Below are 23208 nucleotides of genomic sequence, written 5' to 3'. Positions count from 1 at the left end.
GACCTTGGGAGCTCAGTCCAGTGCTCCAGTGTGGGTCTCTGTCTCTATCTCCATCCATCGCCGGATGAAGGTTCTATGGTGATATGCAAGATATTTATCAGTGTGGTTATAGGATAAGGCCAGTTCAGGCTCCCTCTCCTCAGCTGCCCACCAAACTAGTTGGGGAAATCCCGTTGGACACCTGGGAACCCCTCTAGAGCCAAGACTCTAGCCAACCTTAAAATGGCTCCCTTGGTTAGGATAACTTCTTCCCTGCCCCCATATCCACCCTTCCTCCATCTCAATTATCCCATTCTTAGGGGCCCAAATTTTGCCTGGACTAGTGTATTAGACACTGCAGTCTTCTTTTTGAGCTCCTTTCCTGTGTGTCCTCACCTAGATTACATACATACCCATGAAAGTTACGTGAGGTACACAAGGCAGTCCACACGCAAGCTAGAACCCTCTTCAGATGGACTCTGTTGGATCTACACATAGCGCAGGCACCAGAACTGCGCTCGCACAACTGCCACTTAAGCTGCCTAGTCTGCAGCGTTTGTTTATGAGAACCCGAGCAAACCACTACACTGAAAAAGTAGGAGCACTGAGTTAATGTGTTATCCCACATTCTTCACCTGTGACCATACACAGCACTACAGAGTATCTAAAGTGCTGACTATTGTGTGTGTATACAATATACATGTATGTGTATCATAATAATGATATTGTATATAATATATATATAATTCAATAATTATGAATATGTTTATATGACTGCCAAAAGAACAGAGGTTACCAGAAAAATAAAAAAAAAGCACTCAGGAGGCAGAAGCAGGCAGATCTCTGTGAGTTCGAGACCAGCCTGGTCTACAGAGCTAGTTCCAGGACAGGCTCCAAAGCCACAGAGAAACCCTGTCTCGAAAAAACAAAAAACAAAAAAAAACAAAAAAAAAAAACTGGAGGCCTTCCATGAAATTGACTTTTATATTTTTTTCTTAAAATTATACATATTAATTTTATTAGACTCAAAAATTTAAGTTTTCAAGAAAGGATTTCTCTGTGGATATCTGGCTGTCCTAGAACTCACTCTGTAAACCAGGCTGGCCTTGAACTTACAGAGATCCACCTGTCTCTACCTCCTTGAGTGCTAAGATTTAAGGTGTGTGCCCACCACTGTCCTCAAAAGTAAGTTAAAATACCGTCCCTGCATTTCCTAAGGTTCGGTCTTTCAGGCCCGTGTATGTTATTTGTGTCTTTGCCACGTGTGAGCGTTCAGTACTTAAAAGTCGAAATCAACCTTTTTCACCTTTTCAATTTAGAATAGTTTGTACTTCTATTTCTCTGACAGACATTGAAACTAATTATTTTAGAATGTTTATCCATAAACATTATCCAAAAGCACCTCATGTTTCAAGAGTGGCACAGAGGCAAACTTTAAACAGTACTCCTGGATACAAAATAATGGTGGCTTCAGACCATATTAGTTCTAAGAGGAAATGACCATCGTTATTACTTCAGAAGTACTAATATAAAACATATAAGTGAACATTTTAATTTCCTATGACTGAATGATTAAATTGCACTAGACATAATGGTTACTGGTTTTTTATATTCAGATTCATGGAGCCAAGCTGGTCTCTGACTATGTAAGCCAGGGATGCAGGTGAACCTTACAGCCCCACTTCTCCAGTGCTAGGGTTCCAGGTGTGTAGCATCACATCAGTTACAGGACTCTGTGCATGCTAGTAAGCACTCCAGCACCTGAGCTACATCCCCAGATCCTAAATGTAATTTGGAATATTTTACATAGGTAAAAATGTAAAATATTAGAAAATTGAGGCAGAAAGACCAGTTTGAAGCCAGTCAAGGCTACATTGTGAGTTTCAGGTCGATTTGAGCTACAGAGTAAGAGCATGTCTGAAAAATCAAAACAACAAAAAGTTAAGAATACAAAGGCCGTCAGTGCTGTTAAACCAAATATGTTCTACCTTTACAAATTAAAAACTGAATATAAAATGTAATGAGATTTAAAAGCATTTGATAAGTTATATAGTTGTGTGATACAGCAGTTCATTTATTGCAGGGCACACTCCTCATCACTGAAACAAAGACAGGTCTGTCTGTAGTCTCTAAAATGCTTCTCAATAATGATAACATTTTTGAACTAAAGTGCTCCATCTCCAAATGACTCAGAAACTAGCAAACCAACTCAACTGTGGGCTGGGGTGTGGCTCAGTGGTAGGGGGCTTGCTTAGGCTACAGGTTTCATCCCTAGTATCAGACAAAAAAATGATGCAACCTTGACCCAAACCATTAATAAAACTTATAATAAGAATTACCTCTACTAATAATTATGAATCAAAAGTACAGAGCATATATCCAGTCTGACCTAGGAATTCATATTTATACCATAAATAGGCTTTGTTTCATTTTTCAGTAACCTAACATAGGAGTTTTTAATTTTTATCTTTCTAAACCACATTTATTACTGAATAAGAGAGTAAAGACAATTTCTCATTGATAAGTGAAAGTATTTGTCATTAACCTTTATTTATTCATCTTTACAAACATGCCTTTCAGGGCCTAGGGAGATGATTCAGTGATTACGAGTGCTCTGTATTGCAAGTGAGCATGATGACTGAATTCATGTGAAAAGTTGGGCATGGCTACAGAGGCCCGTAACCGCAGCACTGAGAGGGGTGCAGGGAGCAGAGACAGGCAGATCCTGGGAGCTGGTTAACCAGTCAGCCAGCCCAAATGGCAAAACCTTGTCTCAAAACAGTGTTGCCTATGAGCAGACTTGGCAAGGTCCAGTCTGGGTCTGGTGGCCAGGGCTTAAGAAGTCAAGGTTTTGGTTCTTAAGAACTTGGCTCTGTCCACTCCCAAAAGAGACTGGAGTAATCAGTCCGACAGCCATGATGTACTCAGTCTGTGATACACTTGAGATCACCTGTGCTCCCTTTTGTACAACATTGCTTGACTGGCTTCCTGCTGACTTTGTCCCATTATATGATAGTTACCACTAACTTGGTCCCATTTCTCCCCTGAATACAGTACCTAAGATGCTGTACACTTAAGAAGCTTGCTTGGCTTAAGATCTCCTGACCCAGTGTTCCCATCTTCTTCACCATTTCATCTCCTACCCATCCCATTTAGGACCCTGGCACTGAAGCATGGCCTACTAGTCCAGGTCACCCGACATCCTGCTCTGGCCTCTCTACCTGTGTCCTCTGAGTACACTCACACACTCACATGTATGCATCATATACAAGCACACCTTCATCAAGGTGTGATAGTTCAAGCCTATAATCCTAGCTGTTGTGGAATATTAGTTGAAGATGTGTTACATTCATTTATGTGGTGGAATATTTATTTAATGATGCAAAGATGTGTTGTATTCTTTCATGTTGCATTTGTTTAACTCTGTTAAGCTGGGTTACTTTGCCTGCCTAAAATACCTGATTGGTCTAATAAAGAGCTGAACAGCCAGCCAATGGCTTGTCAAGAGAGGGAAGTAGGTGGGACTGCCAGGCAGAGAGAAATAGGAGAAGCAGGAAAGCAAAAGAAGAGCAAGAAGAGGAGGAGGACATCAGGAGCCAGCCACCCTGCTATACAGCAAGCCATGGAGTAAGAAGGAAAGAAAGGTGGAGAATAGAGAAGGATAAAAAGCCCACAGGCAAAATGTAGACAGAATAATTTAAGAAAAGCTGACTAGAAATAAGCCAAGCTAAGGCCAGGCATTCAGAAGTAAGAATAAAACTCCATGTATTTATTGGGAGCTGGGAGCAGGCCCCAAAGAGTAAAGAGTGAAACAACCAAACACACCTAGCACAAGAGAGACTGAGGCTTAAAAGCTGTGCGACTTCAAGGCTTGACTGGGCTACAGTGTGAGACCGTCTCAAAAATCAGAACAAATCAAAGAGCATGCCTTCTGCCTTTGATTTCAAGGCTCCTCTATTACATTTTTAACCATTCTTTTACTATAGACCTAAGAGCATCTTTGTCCATCAATATTCAGTCTCTTACAAGAAACAAGGTATGGTGTTGGGGACTGTGGATCATCAGACCCTGAATTTCTTGTAAACAATTTGTTATACTTGCAGCTGCTCTGAGCAAAAAAACCTTGTTTTCCTGTGTTTGCAGCTGCTCTGAGCATGAGACCCTCAGGAGTCGTTTCTGGTGGGTTTGGCTGGGGTACAGTTATCAGATAAGGATCCCTATATAAGCTGCCCTGGAACACAATAAAAGGGGCATTCTTGGGGAATTCAAGGATGGCCCGTCTCTCTGTCTGTGTGTCGATCTCCAGGCCCTTGCCGACTCGTGAACGGTCCTGTAGTGCAGGCTGTAAGCTACAGGCACGGCAGGATCGTAGTCTACGGAGTAGCACGGACACTGCAACAAGGGGAGAGCATCATGAGTTCTCCTGGCAACCCTCAATGGAGTAAGTGGTCTATGAAGCACCAAAACGACCTCCTGGAATCCCTATAGGAGATCAGAGGCATCAACTTCAGTGGCCTTCCAAAGTCCTGAATGGAAAACAGATGACACCTAAGGAACATGATCCTGAGACCTGAAAATAATCCTTTCATACTGGCCGTCATTTTCCCCAAGTATACAAAAATCACTGATTTACCTAAGTATTTTCTAAAAGAAAATGTACTGCAAATAATCAAATAAAGTCATTTTGAAGTTGAATATTTATTCGAATATTATTTTCCCTTGTAAAGCACTCAATATGTAAGAAAAATAAACCAAGTTTGTGAGACTTTTAAAAAAAATATATATAGCCATTTTTGAAAAGTAAAAAGTTGGATTTTGTTTTCAATGGCAACAAGAAATATACTGTTATTTTAAAACTACCATACCATTTAAAAAGTAGTATTTTAAGAAATGTATACTATATTAACATGATGTGTTCTACAGAATGGATACATATATGAATGCGTATCTGAATTTGGAAGAAATATATGTGTTAAAAATCACACTGGAAAAACAACTGTTCTTTAAAAAAGAACTTGCTAGTAAACTGCATAAACTTTCACACTTGGGGTTTATAAAAAGAAAAACTCCCATCTACCCCATCCCCACAAGAAAAGAAAGAAAAAAAGGACAAAACATGCTCAGTTTGGACAGAGCCATTACAGAACTCATTTCTGTACAACATGGAAGCCTGGGTACACAGCCAATGGTAACTCCTTAAAGTGTGTCTTTTGAAGATCTGTCTAATAAATAATTCCAATCTCAAATATAAAATGTTTAACACAGACATGCAATAACAAAACTAAATCACTATAGTGTAAAGTTTTTAAAACTACTTTTAAAACTTTTGATTCACCAAAGAAAAAAGACATCAATACAATAGGCATTTTCATTCTCCAACAGTGAGCATCGTGTGCTCTTGTTATTTGGCAAATCTTTTGGAGTCGAACAAAAATAATGCAGTCTAAACAATATTTCCTCTGTCAATATAATAGGATTCCTTAGGCAGAGCAGGAAAGCGCAGAGGAGAGTTAGATTTTGGGAAGTTTTGGTGCATTAACCACAGGGTTCGCCTCCTGCAGGTATCTCCTCCCTGCGCTCTTGTAGTCATAGGTACAGCCGTGAGTTTCTGCATAGCGATGAGATGCACAGAAGTTGTTTCCACATCTAGAGCACAAACAAAGTTCATGTGAATAGGCAGGCTTCCATAGAGGGCTCATCTCCTTAGGAGGGAGGAGAGTGACTTCAGGTAGTACAACAAAAGCTTGGGGTCTCCTCAGAAAGGTCAGCACTGACAGTTCCACTCATAAGTATAAAGCCCCCAAAAGAACACGGTAACTGTTTACGAATGACAGGTATATATCTCTTTGAAGTAAAAGAAAAACTAAAAAGCTGGTAACATATCCATCATATCTCCTACACTTAGTAAATTTGAATTCTAAGAAATGAAGTTTCATGAGAAAATTAGGCTATATAAAAATTAGCTGTTTATGGCTGGGCATGGTGCTACATGCTTTTAATATAAGCAGGAGGATGAGGGCGAGGCAATCAGATCTTTGTGAACTCAAGAGCAGCCTGGTGTACATAGCAAGGTCTAGGAGGCCACGTTTACATGATGAGACTCTGTCTTGTAAAATAACAAAATCTGCAAACTAACAAAAAGCAACGACATGAGAGAGTGTAAAACAAAAAAACATGTTATTTTTATATGAGCAGAATACACTCTAAAAGGCCAAAATTCTTTTCAATGTTTATCCTCACACTAACAGCAGATATCAATCATTGCTAATAAATAATAAAGACATATTTATGAAAAAATTATCCATTTTAAGTATATATATCCATATGTTTTGAAATAACTGTACAAAATGTTAAAATATATAGTATATGTCAATTTTGGTTAAACTTGGTTGAACTTAAAATAGAATCTAGAAGGAAGGGCTCTTCCAAACCACATTCAAACAAACCAATTGGCTTAAATGTCCTGGTTCAATGACAGTGCAATCTCTACTTATGCCTTTTGGAAACTGATGAGCTATCTCTCTCTCTCCTCCCTCTCTCTCTGTCTCGCTGTCTCGCTGTCTCTCTCTCTCTCTCTCTCTCTCTCTCTCTCTCTCTCTCTCTCTCTCTCTCTCTCCTTCTCTCAGGCCAATTATGAATTCATCTGAGGTCGCTATTAGAACATCATCTTGATATCGTAAGTGGTCATATAAACATTGTTTTATTCTACATAATCCCCATGCTGAGTCCCTACAAAGAAAGCCTCTGAGTTTCTCCAGGGACACGTGCCTGCATTCGAAGCTGGTGGCCAGTCCTGTTTTCTTTCCACAAAGAAAACAATGTTTCATTATTTTCTTCTTTGTTTGAAGAGGGGCTTTCACAGGTGGAAGGTGGTGGGTGCTTTCTCCTGTTTAGAGAAAGAACACCTCATTAATATAAAATTCTAAATTTGAACAGCTACTAAGTATAACATTACTGACTTAGTCTATACAAATTAAATTTGTAATATTTTATGTCTAAAAGAATTATAAAATCCACAAGTGAAGGGACACTAAAATTTGTGTGTATGTGATATTTCTAACTAGGATTTGGATTTCTCAGGTCTTCTTGTATATACTAATACTGTTTTGACCACACCTAATGGTAACCAACTTAATACAGTATAGCAAACATTAAAAAAAATTTAAGAAAAATCCTATCTGTTGGACCCTCCTGAAACAATATAATCATTCTCTTTGTAAATACCAAGAAGTACCAGAATATCATGAAACTGATCTTTTACACCACAGAAAGTAAATTTGTCAAAAATAGACAAGATGTTTGTTTCAAAACAATTTGATTACCTTGAAGATAACACAGGGGCTAATGAAAGGGCCTAAGGGAATTCAATAACTAAGACCTACATAGTAGAAAGAGAAAACTAACCCTACAACTCCCTGGCTTCTACCATGGTATGTACCTGTCCCATTCTTCATGGGAGAGGTCCTTGTTGAGAGGGAATTTGGAGTCTCAAAAGTAAAGAAAAAAACTCTTTAAAGGAAATAGTAAAACAATGTTTTAGGTTCATTTAATGCCAACTCAGTTTACATATGGAAAAAGCCTTTGAACATCTTATTTTTGTTATTGTTTTGGTTTTTAGAGACAGGGCCTCTCTACATAGCCCTGACTGTCCTGAAACACACTAGGTAGACCGGGCTGGCCTCGAATTTAGGTATCTGTCTGTTTCTGCCTCCCAAATGCTGGGATTAGAGCTGTTGTCTACCACACCCAGTAAAGATATTATGAATATTTAGTTTAATTCTATACCATTGTAACAATTTGATGCTTTGGTTTTAAAATAGGAGCACATTTGTTATAATAAAATAAATAAGTCAATCATTAATTGCCAAGGTATATAGTTTTTGAAATGGACCAAAATGTTCCTTAGAGGTGCTGTCCATAGTTGTTAAAAGCAGTGATACAAGTGCACAGAGATTTCTGTTAGTAGTCAAAGGCCAAGGAATAGAGCATAGGAATGGACAGGGTACTGTTCATGGTGTATAGTCATTCTCCATCACTGAAAAAAGTGTGAGACTCTTTGTTGGAGGAGGGGGCTGCTTGTTGGTTCCTGGCCGCCTAGCTAGCTTAGACCCAAAATAATCACACAGAAACTGTATTAATTAATGATGGAGGAAGGTCATTGGTTAAATAAAGAAACTGCCTTGGCCCTGATAGGTTAAAATTTAGATAGACGGAGTAAACAGAACAGAATGCTGGGAGGAAGAGGAAGTGAGCTCAGATGCCATGCAGCTCTCTCCAGGGCAGACGCAATGAAGCTCTGACCCAGGATGGATGTAGGCTAGAATCTTCCCGGTAAGCGCAACTTGGGGTGCTACACACATTATTAGAAATGGGCTAGTCCAGGTGCGAGAGTTAGCCGAGAAGAGGCTAGATATAATGGGCCAAGCAGTGTTTAAAGAATACAGTTTCCGTGTTGTTATATCGGGTAAAGCTAGCCAGTGGCGGGAGCTGGGTGGCGGAACGCAGCCCACAGCTCCCACAACAAATTAAATCACTGCTTGGCCTATTAGCTTTAGGTTCTTATTGGTTAACTCTTATATTAATTTAACCCATTTCTATTAATCTGTGTATTGCTGAGTGGCTGTAGCTTATCAGATAAAGTTCCAGCATCTGTCTCAGGAAGCGGATAAATGGCTTCTCCCCTCTACCTTCCTTCTTCCAGTATTCAGTCCAGTTTTCCCCGCCTACCTAAGTTCTGTCCTATCAACAGGCCAAGGTAGTTTCTTTATTCATTAACCAATAAAAACAACACATAGACAGAAGGACCTCCCACATAAACTCTTAATCTCAGGGTCATAGGTTTGGGCCCCATGTTGGGCACGATTTGTAAGTGGAGACTAAAGCTTCGTTTTCCAGCCATCCAGATCTGAATCATCACACAGAAACTATATTAATTATAACATTGTTCGGCCAATGGCACAGGTACATTTCTAGCTCTTACATCTTAAATTAACCCATTTCGATTAGTCTATGTATTGCCACGTGGCTATGATGTTACCTCATTGTCTACATGTCTTGTTTCCTCGGTAGCTGGCTGATATCTGCTTGACTCCTCTCTCTCTCTCTCATATATATATATATATATATGTATATATATATATATTAACATATATTATATAAAATATATAATATATTTTCTATGAAAGCCTCAAGACATTCAGAGATAACTATTTAATGCTATCAGTCATTATTATTGTATGCCATTCTAATATTTTAATTGGTATTGAAGGCTACTTTTCCAGAGACATTTCCTGCCATTTATCATTTTAAGCATTTCTCTAAATAAAATGGCATCCATAATTTCTTCTTCTAGTAAAATGCTACTTATCCTGTAAGACATTACAATTAATACTCTGTTCTCCGAGCATCCTCTCCTATGTGTGTCAAACCTATGTAAAATGAAGTAACACTCAAGTGAGGGGTACTTCTCTGAACAGGATGAAAGTTATTTGTAATAACTAACCCCGTTATGGTTCCTAGCTAAATATTTGATCTAATGCAATAATCACTCACCCAATAGAAATCCAAAGGGTGACAAATTAATGTTCCAAATGAAAACTTGATAGTCAGCTCTCTGAAGCTGATGGCTGTAACTACAATAATGAGTAAAATCTCTAAAGGATAACTGATAGTTAAGAGAACCAGAAAAAGAACTTAGTAATTTACTTTAAGGATATACAGATCCTTCTTGGTACCCAGGATGAGGAAACAGCAGCAGGTGTCATAGGCTCTAGTTTGGGGAATGATGGGTTTTTGACAGTTCCTGATGCCTTCAACAGAAGTTAGATCAAACCACAGAAAGGTTACATGGGGACAGAAAGAAAATTTAAAACAGAAGAAACAGATTTTTAGTAAAAGTGTTGGAGTATAGCTGACTAGTAAATAATTTCCCTGGAATGCTCAAGGCCTTGAATTTGATCCCTATTACCACAAAATAAACAAAACCCTAACCAGGAATAAAACAAAAGCAAATAAAAACAAAATATTCAATAACAATGCTATCTAATTAAAGAGGAGGAATAAGAACTGGCAATATAATCTTGGTGGTAGCCCATAGGCTTAGCAGAAACAAGGCCCTGATTTGGTCCTCAGCATCATGTCAGAGGGGAAAGGGAGAAAATAATGAAAGAACACCAAAGCTACAAGGACCTAAAACTCATGTAAGATAACAGTGCCACAGCACCCAGGGGCCTGGCCCTCAGCAGCAGCAGTGTCAGGAAAGCAGTGGATAGATGGGCGAAGAAGCGGTGCAGCAGCAAAGGCCAGAAGGCAGAGATGACAACAGAGCAAACTCCCCAAAGACTCTATCCTGAAAGCAGGATAGACCTGAGTGTGCATCAAGGGAAAATAACATTTCTAACATTAAAAGAGGATACATGAGTCACACCTTGGGCAGAAGACCTCTGCTCCACCAGAGGCCACACCAGCACCCAGATCCCCATAGGCTACACTGGCACCCAGAGCCAAAAAGGACCCCTGACTAGACCAGAGGCCACTCCAGCTGCCAAATATCCAGTCCCTAGCTTGAGCAGAGACCCTAATCAATCACTGGCTACTCTGGCAAGAAGACAGAGAGGAAACAGAAACCAGGAAACAAAACAAAGACCTGACCATAAAACTAGATACACTGAACTTGATAGAAGAGAAAGTGGAGAATAGACTTGAATGCATTGACACTGCAGACAGTTTCCTGAACAGAATACCAAGAGTGTAGGCACTAAGATGGACAATTAATAAACAGGACCTCATGAAATTTCAAAGTTTTTATACAGCAAAGGAAACTATCAACAGGACAAGATAGGAAAATTTTTACCAATCCCATATCTGACAGAAGGCTAATATCATATATATATATATATATATATATATATATATATATATAACCTCAAGAAACTGGATTATCAACAAACCAAATAATTCAATTAAAAAATGGGGTACAGATTTAAGTAGAGAATTTTCAACAGAGGAATCTCAAATGGCCAAGAAGCACTTAAAGAAATATTCAGTATCCTTAACCATCAGGGTAATGCAAATCAAAATGATTCTGAGATGCTGAGAGCTGCCATGAAAGTATACAACAGGTGACAACTAGTGTTCAGCAGATGTACCCAACAGAAGAATGACTCTCTGATGAGGAGCCCCACTTGGAAAAGCCGCGGAGTTACTGACTGTAAATGACCGATGGCTTCTCTCTAAATTTTCTCATGTGCCACTACATTCGTTCCCTAATAACAGCTATGGGTGCTTTCCCACTGCTTGTGTGTTTATCTCATGTATATATTCCATCTATTGGGTACACAGGTGGTCAGGAAGATGATTTCTGCTTAATATGTATAATTTTGATGAATAGAAATACTAAGATAATTTTCATTATTCAGACTGACATAGGAAGGTAACAGTACAGTCACAAAGACATCAAAATTTAAACTTCAGAACAAATTCAAAGCAAACTGGCTACCCCTGGAGGTGGATATCTGGTTGCTCCTAGAGAAAAATACAGAAGGTCATTTCCCCAGGTGTTTATTGCTGATTCAAGCTCAGAGCTTGAAGCAACTTTAGTAGACTTAACTTTCTCAGCAATAGACTTTCTGCATGAACTCAATCTTAAGGTTCAGCCAACTAACTGTTTTCTGCCTGGGAAAGAGCTACATGCACAGGCAAGCATTACTCACTGCTCAGTCAATGTGACCTCCCTAGCCTGAGAAAAATTGTGTGACTCATCTTGTGTTATAAGAATTGGTCGGGTCCTGAAAATGTAAGGTATGATTGTCCAGAGCTTTGCTGTGAGAGGAGAAACTGCTATAGAGAACAAGGAGCATGTGCAGAGCTAATCAGGGAGCTCTGTAGAGCTATGCAGAGGAGCAAGAGAGATTTCCAGAGAGGAATTTTTTTTTCAAGATGAAGTAAAAGAGAAAGTTACTATAGAAAGCATGTGATTCCTTCTTTACCCCTCAGATAGAAATGTCTATCCCTCGCCGCATTTGTGTAGTTTTTTGCATGCCCTAGTGCTGACTGGAGGCTGGTCCCCAGTTACCTACTCTGAGATTCTATCTTATACCTGTCAGAATGGCTACGTTCAAAAACACAAGTGACAACTTATAATGGCAAGGATGTGGAGTAAAGCGAACACTCCTTCATTGCTGGTGAGAGCGCAAATTTGTACAGTCACTTGGAAATCAATATAGTGATTTCTCAGAAAATTGTTAATCGATCTACCTCATGACCCAACTATACCATTACCAGGGCATAAAATCAAAGGACACTTCATCATGCCACAAGGACACTTGCTCAGCTATGTTTATAGCAGCTCTATTTGTGATAGCTAGAGACTGGAAACAATCTAGATGTCTCTCAACTGAAGAATGGATGAAGAAAATATGACACGTTTACATAATGGAATATCTCTCAGCTTTAAAAAGAATAATGAAATTTGCAGGCAAATGGATTCAAACAGAAAAAACAATCATCACGAGTGAGGTAACCCAGATCCAAAAAGGCAAACATACTATGTATTCACTTGTAAGTGGCTATTAGCTGTAAAGGATAATCATGCTACAATCCCCAGACCCAGAGAGGCTAAATAACAAGGAAAACCAAGGAGAGATGCATGGATCTCCCTGAGAAGGGAAAATTGAATAGATTTCATGGGTAGACTGGGGGAAGGTAGGGATGGAAACAGGATGGATTAGGTGGTAGAGTGGAGAGAGAGTGTACTTGGAGAAAGGACTGGAATTGGAGTGAATCTTGGAGGTGAGGTAGAAACTTAGCCCAATGGAAACTCCCCAAAATCCATGAGGGTGAGCTCTAGAGAAGCCTCCTAGCAAAGGGTAAATGAAACATGAGCCAACCATCTTTTTTAACGAGGCAAGGCTTCCAGTGGATGGATTGGGACACCACTCCAGCCACAAAACCTTCAATCTAAAATTAGCCCGGCATGCAAGATGTGCTGAGGTAAAGGTGGTACAGAACTTGTAGGAGCAGCCAACCAATGACTGGTGCAAATTGAGACCCATGCCACAAGAGGGAGTCCATGCCAGACACTGCCTGGTGGGCCAGGAACCAGCATTTCAATAGCCTAAAGACCTAGGATAGAACCAAACACAATGTGGGGGTGGAGGGAGGAAAGTCAATGGAATGATTCCTCATAATACTGTATCTTTATAGTATAGTATTGTAAATTGTAGGAGCCAGAGTGATACCACAAGAAAATGACTCATAGAATCAGCTAACAGGGGCTCACAGAGACTCAACCAACAATCAGAGAGCCTATATGAGTCTGAGTTAGGTCCTCTCTGCATATGCTACGGTTGTGTAGCTTGGTGTTCCTGCAGGACTCCTAACAGTGGGAACAGGGGCTATCTCTGACTCTTTTGCATGCTTTTAGGACATTTTACCTCCTGATGGAGGAAGGTCATTGGTTAAAAAATAAAGAAACTGCTTGGCCCTCATAGGTTAGAACATAGGTGGGTGGAGTAAACAGAAAAGTAGGCTGGGAGGAAGAGGAAGTGAGGTAAGACGCCTCAGACAGACGCCCTTTCCCGGGCAGACGTGATGCAGCCAGCCACCAGGTCAGACATGCTGAATCTTTCCTGGTAAGCGCACCTCGTGGTGCTACATAAATTAATAGAAATGGGTTAAGAGGCTGAAACTAATGGGCCAGGCAGTGTTTAAAAGAATACAATTTGTGTGTTGTTATTTAGGGGTATAAGCTAGCCAGGCAGCCAGGAGCTGGGCTGTGGGAAGAGGCCTGCAGCTCTTACTACAGAATGGCGCCTGATGTGGTAGCAGCAATTTCTAGGGTCTGCTCTGCTTGCTAGAGGCAAGCAAGCGCTCTCATCTAAGAGAGGCTTCCTGACTCAGCTTTAGCTGCAAAACCCTGCAGCTCTTAAGAGGTCCTGCCATGAAACACTTAAATGGTGTTGATAAAAGCTGACTGAATGCTTGTTTGTTTTCAGCCATAGCAGGAAAAAAGTTGTGCTGTTTTAAAATGCCGGTTTTCTGGGCCATCCTGCCAGGGCAAACTCTGACTCAGACTCAAGCAGGTAGTCTGACTGAATGTGGTCTGTGAGCAGAATGTTGCAGTTTGCTTGCTGGCAGGGACCTTAAAGCGCCATAGAGTTGTGGCGGTAAACATGGCTATAACCGGTACCTCCGCCATGAGGCTGGAAAGCTAAGGAATGGGCTGGATCTAGCTGCCAAAGCCACAGCTTTAATCCTACCCATATTGCTCCGTAATTTAAAGGCTCATGTGTTCAGAAAAAGAGAGATACAGTAAAGAGAGATTCAAAAACAAAGAAAACCTCTAAATGATTTACAGTGTGTTGAAAATACATGCAGACTAAAAGTTAAAAGTTCTTAAAGTAAAAAAAAAAGGAAGAAAGAGAGTAGTTGGGTGTGGTAGGACACACCTTTAATCCCAACACTTGGGAGGCAGAGGTAGATTGACCTCGGAGGTGAACTCTGTGACTTCAAGGTGTGGTAGGACACACCTTTAAACCGAACGCCTGGGAGGCAGAGACAGGCGGATCTCTGAGAGCTCAAGGACAGCCTGATCCATAGAGTTATTCTAGGTCAAAGATATACAGAGAACCTGTCTCAAAAAGCAAAAAGTTAAAAGTAAAAAATAAATGAAATAGAGGTTAAAACAAAGCTGCACAAAGATGGAAAATACACAGAATTTTGATACTGTATGCTATTATGCTCTCTTTGAATTTTAATGGTGAGGAAGGAGCAACATCTGCTAAAAGATGTTTGTTTATAAATGCTGTTGAACTAATCCAACGTAGAGATTTTGAAAATACCTTGACTTTAAAATTTGGATCTAAGGACATGATGCTTTGGAAAGGAGTTTCTTCTTTTGTTTTCACAGAGGATGAAACCCTGTAGATTGCTTCTATCCCAATATGGTATGATGGACCATGGCCTCCTGAAAAGTTGCTGTGAACACCCTCAAAAAATTACTTCACTCAATTGATGACTGAGGTGAACCTAGCACACAGGTTATACCGTGAAAGACCTGATTAACAGTGCCCCCATATAGCAGGAAGCAGTTTAGAGAGAAATAACTGCGCCCATATTCCCAAATATTGTTTATAAATGTTCTTTTACATTTATTGGGGGATATGATATAGATATTAATAGTTTGCATTGGTATGGATTTTAAGGTCAATTTTGTTATATGTATATGTGTTTCTGCTCTTAATTAAGGTATTGTGATTGTGTAGTTCATTTAAAAATGTAATGTATAATTAGGAAATATAGGTTGTTAATGGATAATCATCAATAATAGTCAAGTTTGTAGTCATGTTAGTTAGATTTTCTAGATATATAGATACATATTTCAGTTAGATCGGCATTCTTCATATCTTTCAAAGACTACGGAATATGCTATTTAATGTTTTAATAACTTAGGGTTTTTCATGACAATGAGACATGTCTGCTCCTGGAAACACGAATCTACTTCAAGAAGAAGATGGGCATCGAAGAGAATCTTTATGGAATTTGATAGCCATTTGGGCAAGAAACTGCTCTAGCCTGGACTATTGCATAAACTGGACACAGAGAACCCGCAGAGAGATGACTACTGAACTTGTCTAATGGTGAGATGATCTTTCGGGGTTCCTGATTCATGAAGGAGTCTGCAAGACATTCTGCAGGACACAACAAATAGTGACTGAACTGACTTTGACATTTTCTGCTTCATGGAAATGTCTCTGGATACTATGGGCCTGTAGGCCGAAGATGGATGCCCCAATGGTACAGAGAAACTTTGGGTGACTGTCAAGGCAGGGAGATGTCTCTGTCATTTCTAGAGTTTGAAATTTGCTTATTTCTTGTTTGCTTAGGTACTATTGTATCTTTCTGGAGTCTTTGATGGAGTTGAAGAATAGTTAGTTATAGTTATAATTTTCCTTAGTTATGATAAAGATAAAATAGATGTAAATATTGTAATTTTACTTGATAACTGTTTTGTTATATGTAATTTTGCTATGTTAAAGTTAAAGTCTTCCTTTTTTTTGTTGTTTAAACAGAAAAAGGGGAAATGATGGAGGAAGGTCATTGGTTAAAAAATAAAGAAACTGCTTGGCCCTCATAGGTTAGAACATAGGTGGGTGGAGTAAACAGAACAGAATGCTGGGAGGAAGAGGAAGTGAGGTAAGATGCCTCAGACAGACGCCCTTTCCCAGGCAGACGTGATGCAGCCAGCCACCAGGTCAGACATGCTGAATCTTTCCTGGTAAGCGCACCTCATGGTGCTACATAGATTAATAGAAATGGGTTAAGAGGCTGAAACTAATGGGCTAGGCAGTGTTTAAAAGAATACAATTTGTGTGTTGTTATTTCGGGTAAAGCTAGCCGGTGGCTGGGAGCTGGGTGCCAGGAACGCAGCCCGCAGCTCCTACAACAACCTCCTACTGGGTTTCCATGTCCAGCCTTACTATAACTTGACATGCCATGTTTGGTTGATACCCCTGGGAAGCCTGCCCTTTTCTGGAGGAAAAAGAGAAGGAGTGGATCTGGGGGAAGAGAAAATGTGGCAAAGGAAAGACTGGGAGGTAAGGAGAGAGGGGAAACTATGGTAAGAATACAATATATGAAAAAAGAAAAAAAATTAAATAATTTAATTTTATATCTTTAAAAAAAGAGGATAGATGACAGTAAACAAAAATGAATGGTGCTGGCACAAACAAGAAAACCAGCGGACTAGAATAGTGTATCTCACCAATACAAGTTTACACCATATATGGTCAAACAATTTTTTTTCCAATGTGCACATATTGTCAGGGTGGTCATTATTACAGTTCATAGTTAAGAGCTGGGTAAAATTGTTGATAACATTTCTTTCTTATCAGATTACATAATACAACTGGAGAATATTTGGTCCTGTTATATTTCTCTCCCTTCTCCTATTCAATATATATATTGAGAGAGAGAGGAGGATGATATATATATGTATATATATATGTATATATATACATATATATATCACAATAAATTTGTTTCCATTGGCATATGTTACACATACAACTGATTCTTCCTCAGTATTGTATTCCAGAGCTCACAAGTGATCCTTAAAGATATGAATAGTGTGAAGCCAAGATGGGAAGTGCTGCGGGAGCACATTCTGCTCCTTCATCCAATAGCCTTTAAGATACGAGCGCACGGGGGGGGGGGGGTCTCTTGTACTTTTTAAAAGAGTGGGGAACCTTGTGCTCTCTCTCTTCCTTCAGGCTCCAGTTCCAGTGGCTAGAATCTCTTTTTCCTGTTTGTGACAAGAGAACTGTTTGTTGGGATGGTGGTCTGTAGGTTTTTACCCTCAAATAAATAACCCTTTTTATTATCCCTAATTCTTAACTGGTGTGGGATTGTTTTTGCAGCTTCAGGGAAGAAGGTACTTCAGCAGGTGTGGGATGGCTTGCTATTTGGTCAGATATTATTATGAAAGTCTATATGTAATTCTTCTTGAAGAGATTAACAATTGAATGGACAGACAATAAAGTTGATTGCTTTCACTAACGTGTATGACCTTTAGCTAGTGAGTTGAAGGCTTCCACTAGGCTGACCACCTTAACTTAGAGAACAGAAACAACCCTGTGCATGTGGTGGGACGATGGTCCTTTCCTGTCTCTCTGCTTGGACTTAATCATTTGCTTTTCCTGTGTCTTCAGTTTCCTAGTTTTCAGGGTGGAAATTCCACTATCAGATTTGTTTTCTGAACCTTTCTACTTGAACAGAAACTACAACACTGACTTTTCCTGGTCTTTAGCTTGCAATTTGAAGATTTCAGTATTTGTGAATGCTGATAAGTGTATTAACAAATTTTCGTTTTTGTATTATCTAATTTTTGTTTTCTTATTATCAAAATAGACGGTTTCAAATTTGCTGGTTTTTTTTTTTGAGCTTATGAGAATAAGCTAGTGAACTCTCCCCAGGAAATTTTCATTGTAATTTTTTTCAATGTCAGAAGTTTTGTTAACAGATTAAATCATTTCTGTATTTAGATTCTCTCTTTTGAGGAATGTCATTCTTATATCTTCCTTGAATTTTTAAAATGTGGGATCATTTAGCTTTTCCAACATGTTCAAAACGGCTGTTTTAATATTTTTGTCTTGTAAATCCGTGGGATATTTTTAATTGGCTTTCTAATACTTAAATAATGATATTTCCTTTTGAAAACTACTTATTTCCAAAGTTCTAGAAAGTGAATGCTCCTTTCTCTTCAGGGATCGTTTCCATTTGTTTGGTTATTTTTCCAAACTAATCCTCTAGTATCCTTATCTTTTGATGTATGTAAACATGACAGTTGTTGCTTTTTAATTTAATTTCCAGCTAGTATTTTAGCATTTTCTTTTAATGCTCAAAACAAATAGGTTTCCATATCTTTGCTAAGTAGCCTGCTGTCACTTATAGACAGTTCTGCAAACCTTCGGTGTGCTTATGAAAACCCTTCCTTTGACTTTCCTTCCTATTTACACAGAAATTTAAGGTCAACAGAAAATTGGAACAGAGTGCAGGACTGTTTCCCCACCTTGCTCAGGCCCCATCAGATCCCAGCAGACAGACTGACATGCCTGATGCATGTAGTTACTGACAAGTCTCCATGAGTCTCCAAGGCTATGGGGACTGGAGAAACATCTTGGACTGAACTTCCTTTCTTTTCTATATGACCTTATAAGGCTCTTTTCCCTGGCCCCTGTTACTCTCAAGCATGAAAATTAACAACCTTGATGTTCTTGTTCCAACCAGTGACATACCACCACATGGATCATGGATCTAACTTGTCTTCTTCCCTGGGGTATAACTATCCCCTGCCCCCTTCTAATAAAGTGTCTTCCAACAGTCTCCTGAATGTTCTTTCTTTTCATACTCAGAGCTGCTCAGGATCCTCCTTCAACCCAGCTGTGCTTGGCCTCTCTTCCCACACCCATTCATTGACTAGTGCACAATAGTCCGACAATACCAGTACAAACTGGGACAGAGTCCAGCAACAGAGCATGTGCAAAGGTCCTGGCATATGTACAGCTCTGCTCTTATCTTCACAAGGATCAATGTCTTCATTGTGATTTTTGCCCTTTGTTTTCATAGACTCAGACACAGGATTAACACAAGTCCTTGGCTAATTTACAGAGTTCTGCAAAAGCTTATTTTGGCCAGCATTCTCCTCTCTTTTATGAAAGTGGGGCTTTCCAGAGGTCCTTTATGCTGACAACCTTTCTATTTTCCTGGCAATTTTTCTGATGCCTGGTTCCTAGTATTTCTGACACTAAAATTGTGTGTGTGTTTGTAAGTATGACCCCTGAATAAAAGTAGGACATTAAGTTCTCAGTCTCTGAAATATCAATTTTTGTTACCCAAACTCTATGCAAGCCAAGAAATCAACACAAGTGGACTTAATGGGTCCAAACTGAAATGTTCAAATAGATTTGGCTCCCTGGAAGTACACTTTAAACTCAGCAAACTAATAGTATCTGGAAAGGGATACTGATATCAGACACATATTCTCTCACAGTTCCTTTGGAATGCTGGTTCATAAAAGGAAGGAAGAAAGGTAATGATGCCATGTCTACTACCTGAAATATACTATTTTCATAGCGATTAGATGTGGTTATACTATCTGTGCCTTAGTTCTTTTCTGTTGCTGTGATAAAATCACCATGACCTAAATAACTTATAAAAAAACATTTCATTGGGCTTATGTTGCAATAGTTGATTTCATGGAGGAAAGTATAATGGCATGAAGAGCTGAGAGTCACCTCTTTATCTGTATGTAAGAGGCAGGTGTCACATTTCGAATGTTATGAATCTTTGAAACCTCAAAGTCCATCCTCAATGATACACCACACAAGCTCATATCTCTTAATCCTTCCCAAAGAATTCTACCAACAAGGGATCAGGTATTCAAACATATGAAATTAAGGTTACAGTTCTCCTCAAACCACCGTGGTAAAAAAGGGTAAGGTCTGCTTGCACTGTTAAGTAGAGGGGCTACAGAACATTCCAGGGTAGCATGCTAGAGATGATGTCTTATAATGAGGGCATTTTTGCTGATGTAAGGAACCTCCTGCCATTGTTCATTTTATATTCTAAGAAGCGATGGTGGTTCTTTCCTTCTTGTGGACCCTCAAAAACCTGGTCATCATTTTGTAAGTATGTCTTCTCTGTTAGTATCCCTGATAACAAGTACCTACATTAAGCCATACATATCTTTCCAGGGGTTTCTTCAATCTCTTGGCCATCCACTAAGTACCATACACAGTTAGGCTGTAGATATTACTTTTAAGTAGGAATGAGATAGTAATTGATGAACGAGAGACGAGACAAGAAGCAGAAGCAGACTAAATTATAGACTTAAGAGAAACAGATGGAGGTGGACGAGACGGGAGGTTGTTGGTGGAGAGACCGTGGAGAGGGTAAGGAGGGCAACTGTGGTCTGGATATAATATATGATAGAGAAATTTAAACAGAGAAACAGCAGAGCATAATTGTGAAACTGTGAGTTTTGATGAGTGTTTGCAATGATGGAGCGGGGTGAGGTAGTTTCACCAGCATAAACTACACTTCCCACTATGGCACAATCCCTGTTTCATATTCTCTTAAGAAATAGTAGGGAAGGTAAAAATCCACTTAAAACAACCATTTATACCTTTGTAAGTTATTTATAAATAAAGGTATGAAATATTATTGAGGAAAAATGCCTATTTAAGCAACCATAGATAGGGCATCTTTTTAAATGAATGTTGTAAATCAAATTGAAGACCCAGATATTAATCCAAATACCTATAAACACCTGATTTTTGACAAAGAAGCAAAATTATATAAACTGGAAAACAAGCATATTCAACAAATGGATATAACAGGATATAAACATGTACAAGAATAAAAATAGATCCATATCTATCACCATGCACAAAACTCAAGTCCAAATGGATCAAAGACCTCAAGGTAAAGCCAACCACACTGAACCTCATAAAAGAGAAAGTGAGAAGTACACTTGAACACATTGGCACAGGAGACCACTTCCTAAATATGACCCCAGTATCACAGACACTGAGATAAATATTAATAAATGGGACCTCCTGAAACTAGGAAGCTTCTGTAAAACACAGGGCACAATCAAGAAGACAAAACAGCAGCCTATAGAATGGGAAAATGAAGGCGTAAGTCACTAACAATGCCACACCAGGTTGGAATTATGATTAATAGGGTGATATTTATTTAAAGGGGAAAAAATTTACAGATCTCCGTCCCAGACAACAGCCCTCTGTGCAACCAGAAAGGGAGTCTAGTCGCCAGCAGAGCAGGAAGTGAAGAGAGAGAGGAGAGGGAAGTGGCTGCTTTTTTAAAGGGAGAGAGACCATGCCCCAATGGGCTGGTATCTCAGCGGCTATAGGCTGGAGGAGCGGAAGGACCTCTCGCAACAGGAAAAGATATTCACCAACCCCACATAGGACAGAGGTCTGATCTCCAAAATATACAAAGAACACAATAATATGGTCATTAAAAGAACAAATAATCCAAAAGAAAATGGGGTACAGACCTAAACAAAGAACAGTCAACAGGGGAATCTAAAATGGCTGAAAGACACCTAAGAAAATGCTCAACATCTTAGCCATCAGAGAAATGCAAATGAAAGTAACTCTGAGATTCCATCTTAAACCCATAAGAATGGCCAAGATCAAAAATACTGGTGACAGTTAATGCTTGAGAGAATGTGGGGTAAAGGAAACACTACTCCATTGCTGATGGGAGTGCAAACTGGTACAGCTGCTTTGGGTCTTAGTATGGCGATTTCTCAGAAAATTAGAAAACAACCTACCTCAATACCCAAAGGGTGATCAATCGTAGCACAAGAACATGTGCTCAACTATGTTCATAGCAGCATTGTTTGTCAAAGCCAAAGCCTGGAAACACCCTAAATGTCCATTGATCAAAGAATGAATAAGGAAAATGTAGTACATTTACATAATGGAGTACTATGGAGCAGAAAAAAAGTGACACCTTGAAATTTGTGTGCAAATGGATGGATCTAGAAAACATCAAATTAATTGAGGCAACCCAAACTCAGAATGTCAAATACCATATTTACTCATTCATAAGTAGCTTTTAGACATAAAGCAAAGAAAAACCAGACTACAGACAACAAAGAGGATTTTAAGAGAGATGTACACGGATCTAATCAACATGAAAAGTAGAAAAAAACATGGTCTCCTAAGAAAATTGGGAGCATGGGGACCACAGAAGAGGGTGGAAGTGGAGAATAAAGGAAGGGAGAGGAGGAAAATATAGAGTTCAATATAATCAATTTTTAAAAAGCCACCTATTATGTTTTAATTAAAAAATGAAAAGCCAAAAAAGTAACTACGTCACTGAATATTTCTTAGAAAAACGGAGTTCTGAGAAAGGTAACAGCAATAAGAATAGAAAAGAGGAGAAGCCCTGTAACCTCTGCCAGAGACAGATGTGCCAGAACCTTGCTGGGTGGTTGGGTAAAAAACGAACAGCCTCGGCCTTGTTTGCAACCTGCCCATTCAGCACAGAGGCCTGATCTCTCGGCGCCAGGAGACCCAGAGTTGGGGTGAGTTTCTGGCCCAGCGGCGCCAGCCTGGGACGGGGAGCTCAGAGGTTCCGTGGCCCCCTAGCCTTCTTGGGCTCTCTGCAGGGCTTCTACTCCATCCATACTGCCTCTTTCTTCCTAGCCCACCCAGCTTCCATCCAGAACCCTCCCCACTTCGGCCCCACAGCCCTCTTCAGGCACATAACATCAACCAGCCCAGCCTGTCTGGGCACTGGGTCAGAATCCTTGGGGCACCCAAGCGGGAGGGAGTGTCTTTGTTTCTATAGCCTGCCTGCAACAAGCAGAGTAGGCGCCTTGTTTGCAACCTGCCCAACCAGCATGGAGGCCTGGTCTCTCGGCGCCAGGAGACCCAGCTTTGGGGAGAGCCAACATTGGGGAGAGCCAGTGTTGGGTAGTCAAGGAGACCTGATCCGGTAAAAGAAGATCCATAAGGGAGCATTTGGAAGAAGAGATGGGTAGACGCCAAAGCAAGAATTCACCCAACAAGCTGAAAGGCAACATGAAGCCACCAGAAACCAGCGACCTCACAACGGGAGGACATGAACACCTTAATCAAGAAGAAGTAGAAAAGATGGACTTCATGAAAGTGATTGATGCCCTTAAACAGCATGTAA

The 23208-nt window shown here is 39.8% G+C and overlaps 1 protein-coding gene across 9 annotated transcripts in view; it reads right to left on the bottom strand.

The window, feature by feature from the left end:
- Positions 1-4666: 4666 nt before the first annotated feature.
- The window catches only part of Zfand4 (zinc finger AN1-type containing 4), an 88127-nt gene continuing 69585 nt past the window's right edge, over positions 4667-23208 (bottom strand). For all 9 annotated transcript variants that reach the window (XR_003378483.1, XM_026788206.1, XM_026788212.1 and 6 more), the window contains 2 exons: positions 6748-6865; positions 4667-5625 (listed from right to left, as the gene is read on the bottom strand). Coding sequence is in view for 8 of the 9 variants with exons in the window: in XM_026788206.1 (XP_026644007.1) it covers positions 5490-5625; positions 6748-6865 (254 nt within the window). In the remaining variant the exon portion in view is untranslated. The remainder of the gene's footprint in view (positions 5626-6747; positions 6866-23208) is intronic.

This window comes from Microtus ochrogaster, unplaced genomic scaffold (assembly GCF_000317375.1).
Source record: "Microtus ochrogaster isolate Prairie Vole_2 unplaced genomic scaffold, MicOch1.0 UNK1, whole genome shotgun sequence".
Taxonomy (NCBI): domain Eukaryota; kingdom Metazoa; phylum Chordata; class Mammalia; order Rodentia; family Cricetidae; genus Microtus; species Microtus ochrogaster.
This window is presented reverse-complemented; position numbering and strand designations above follow the sequence as displayed.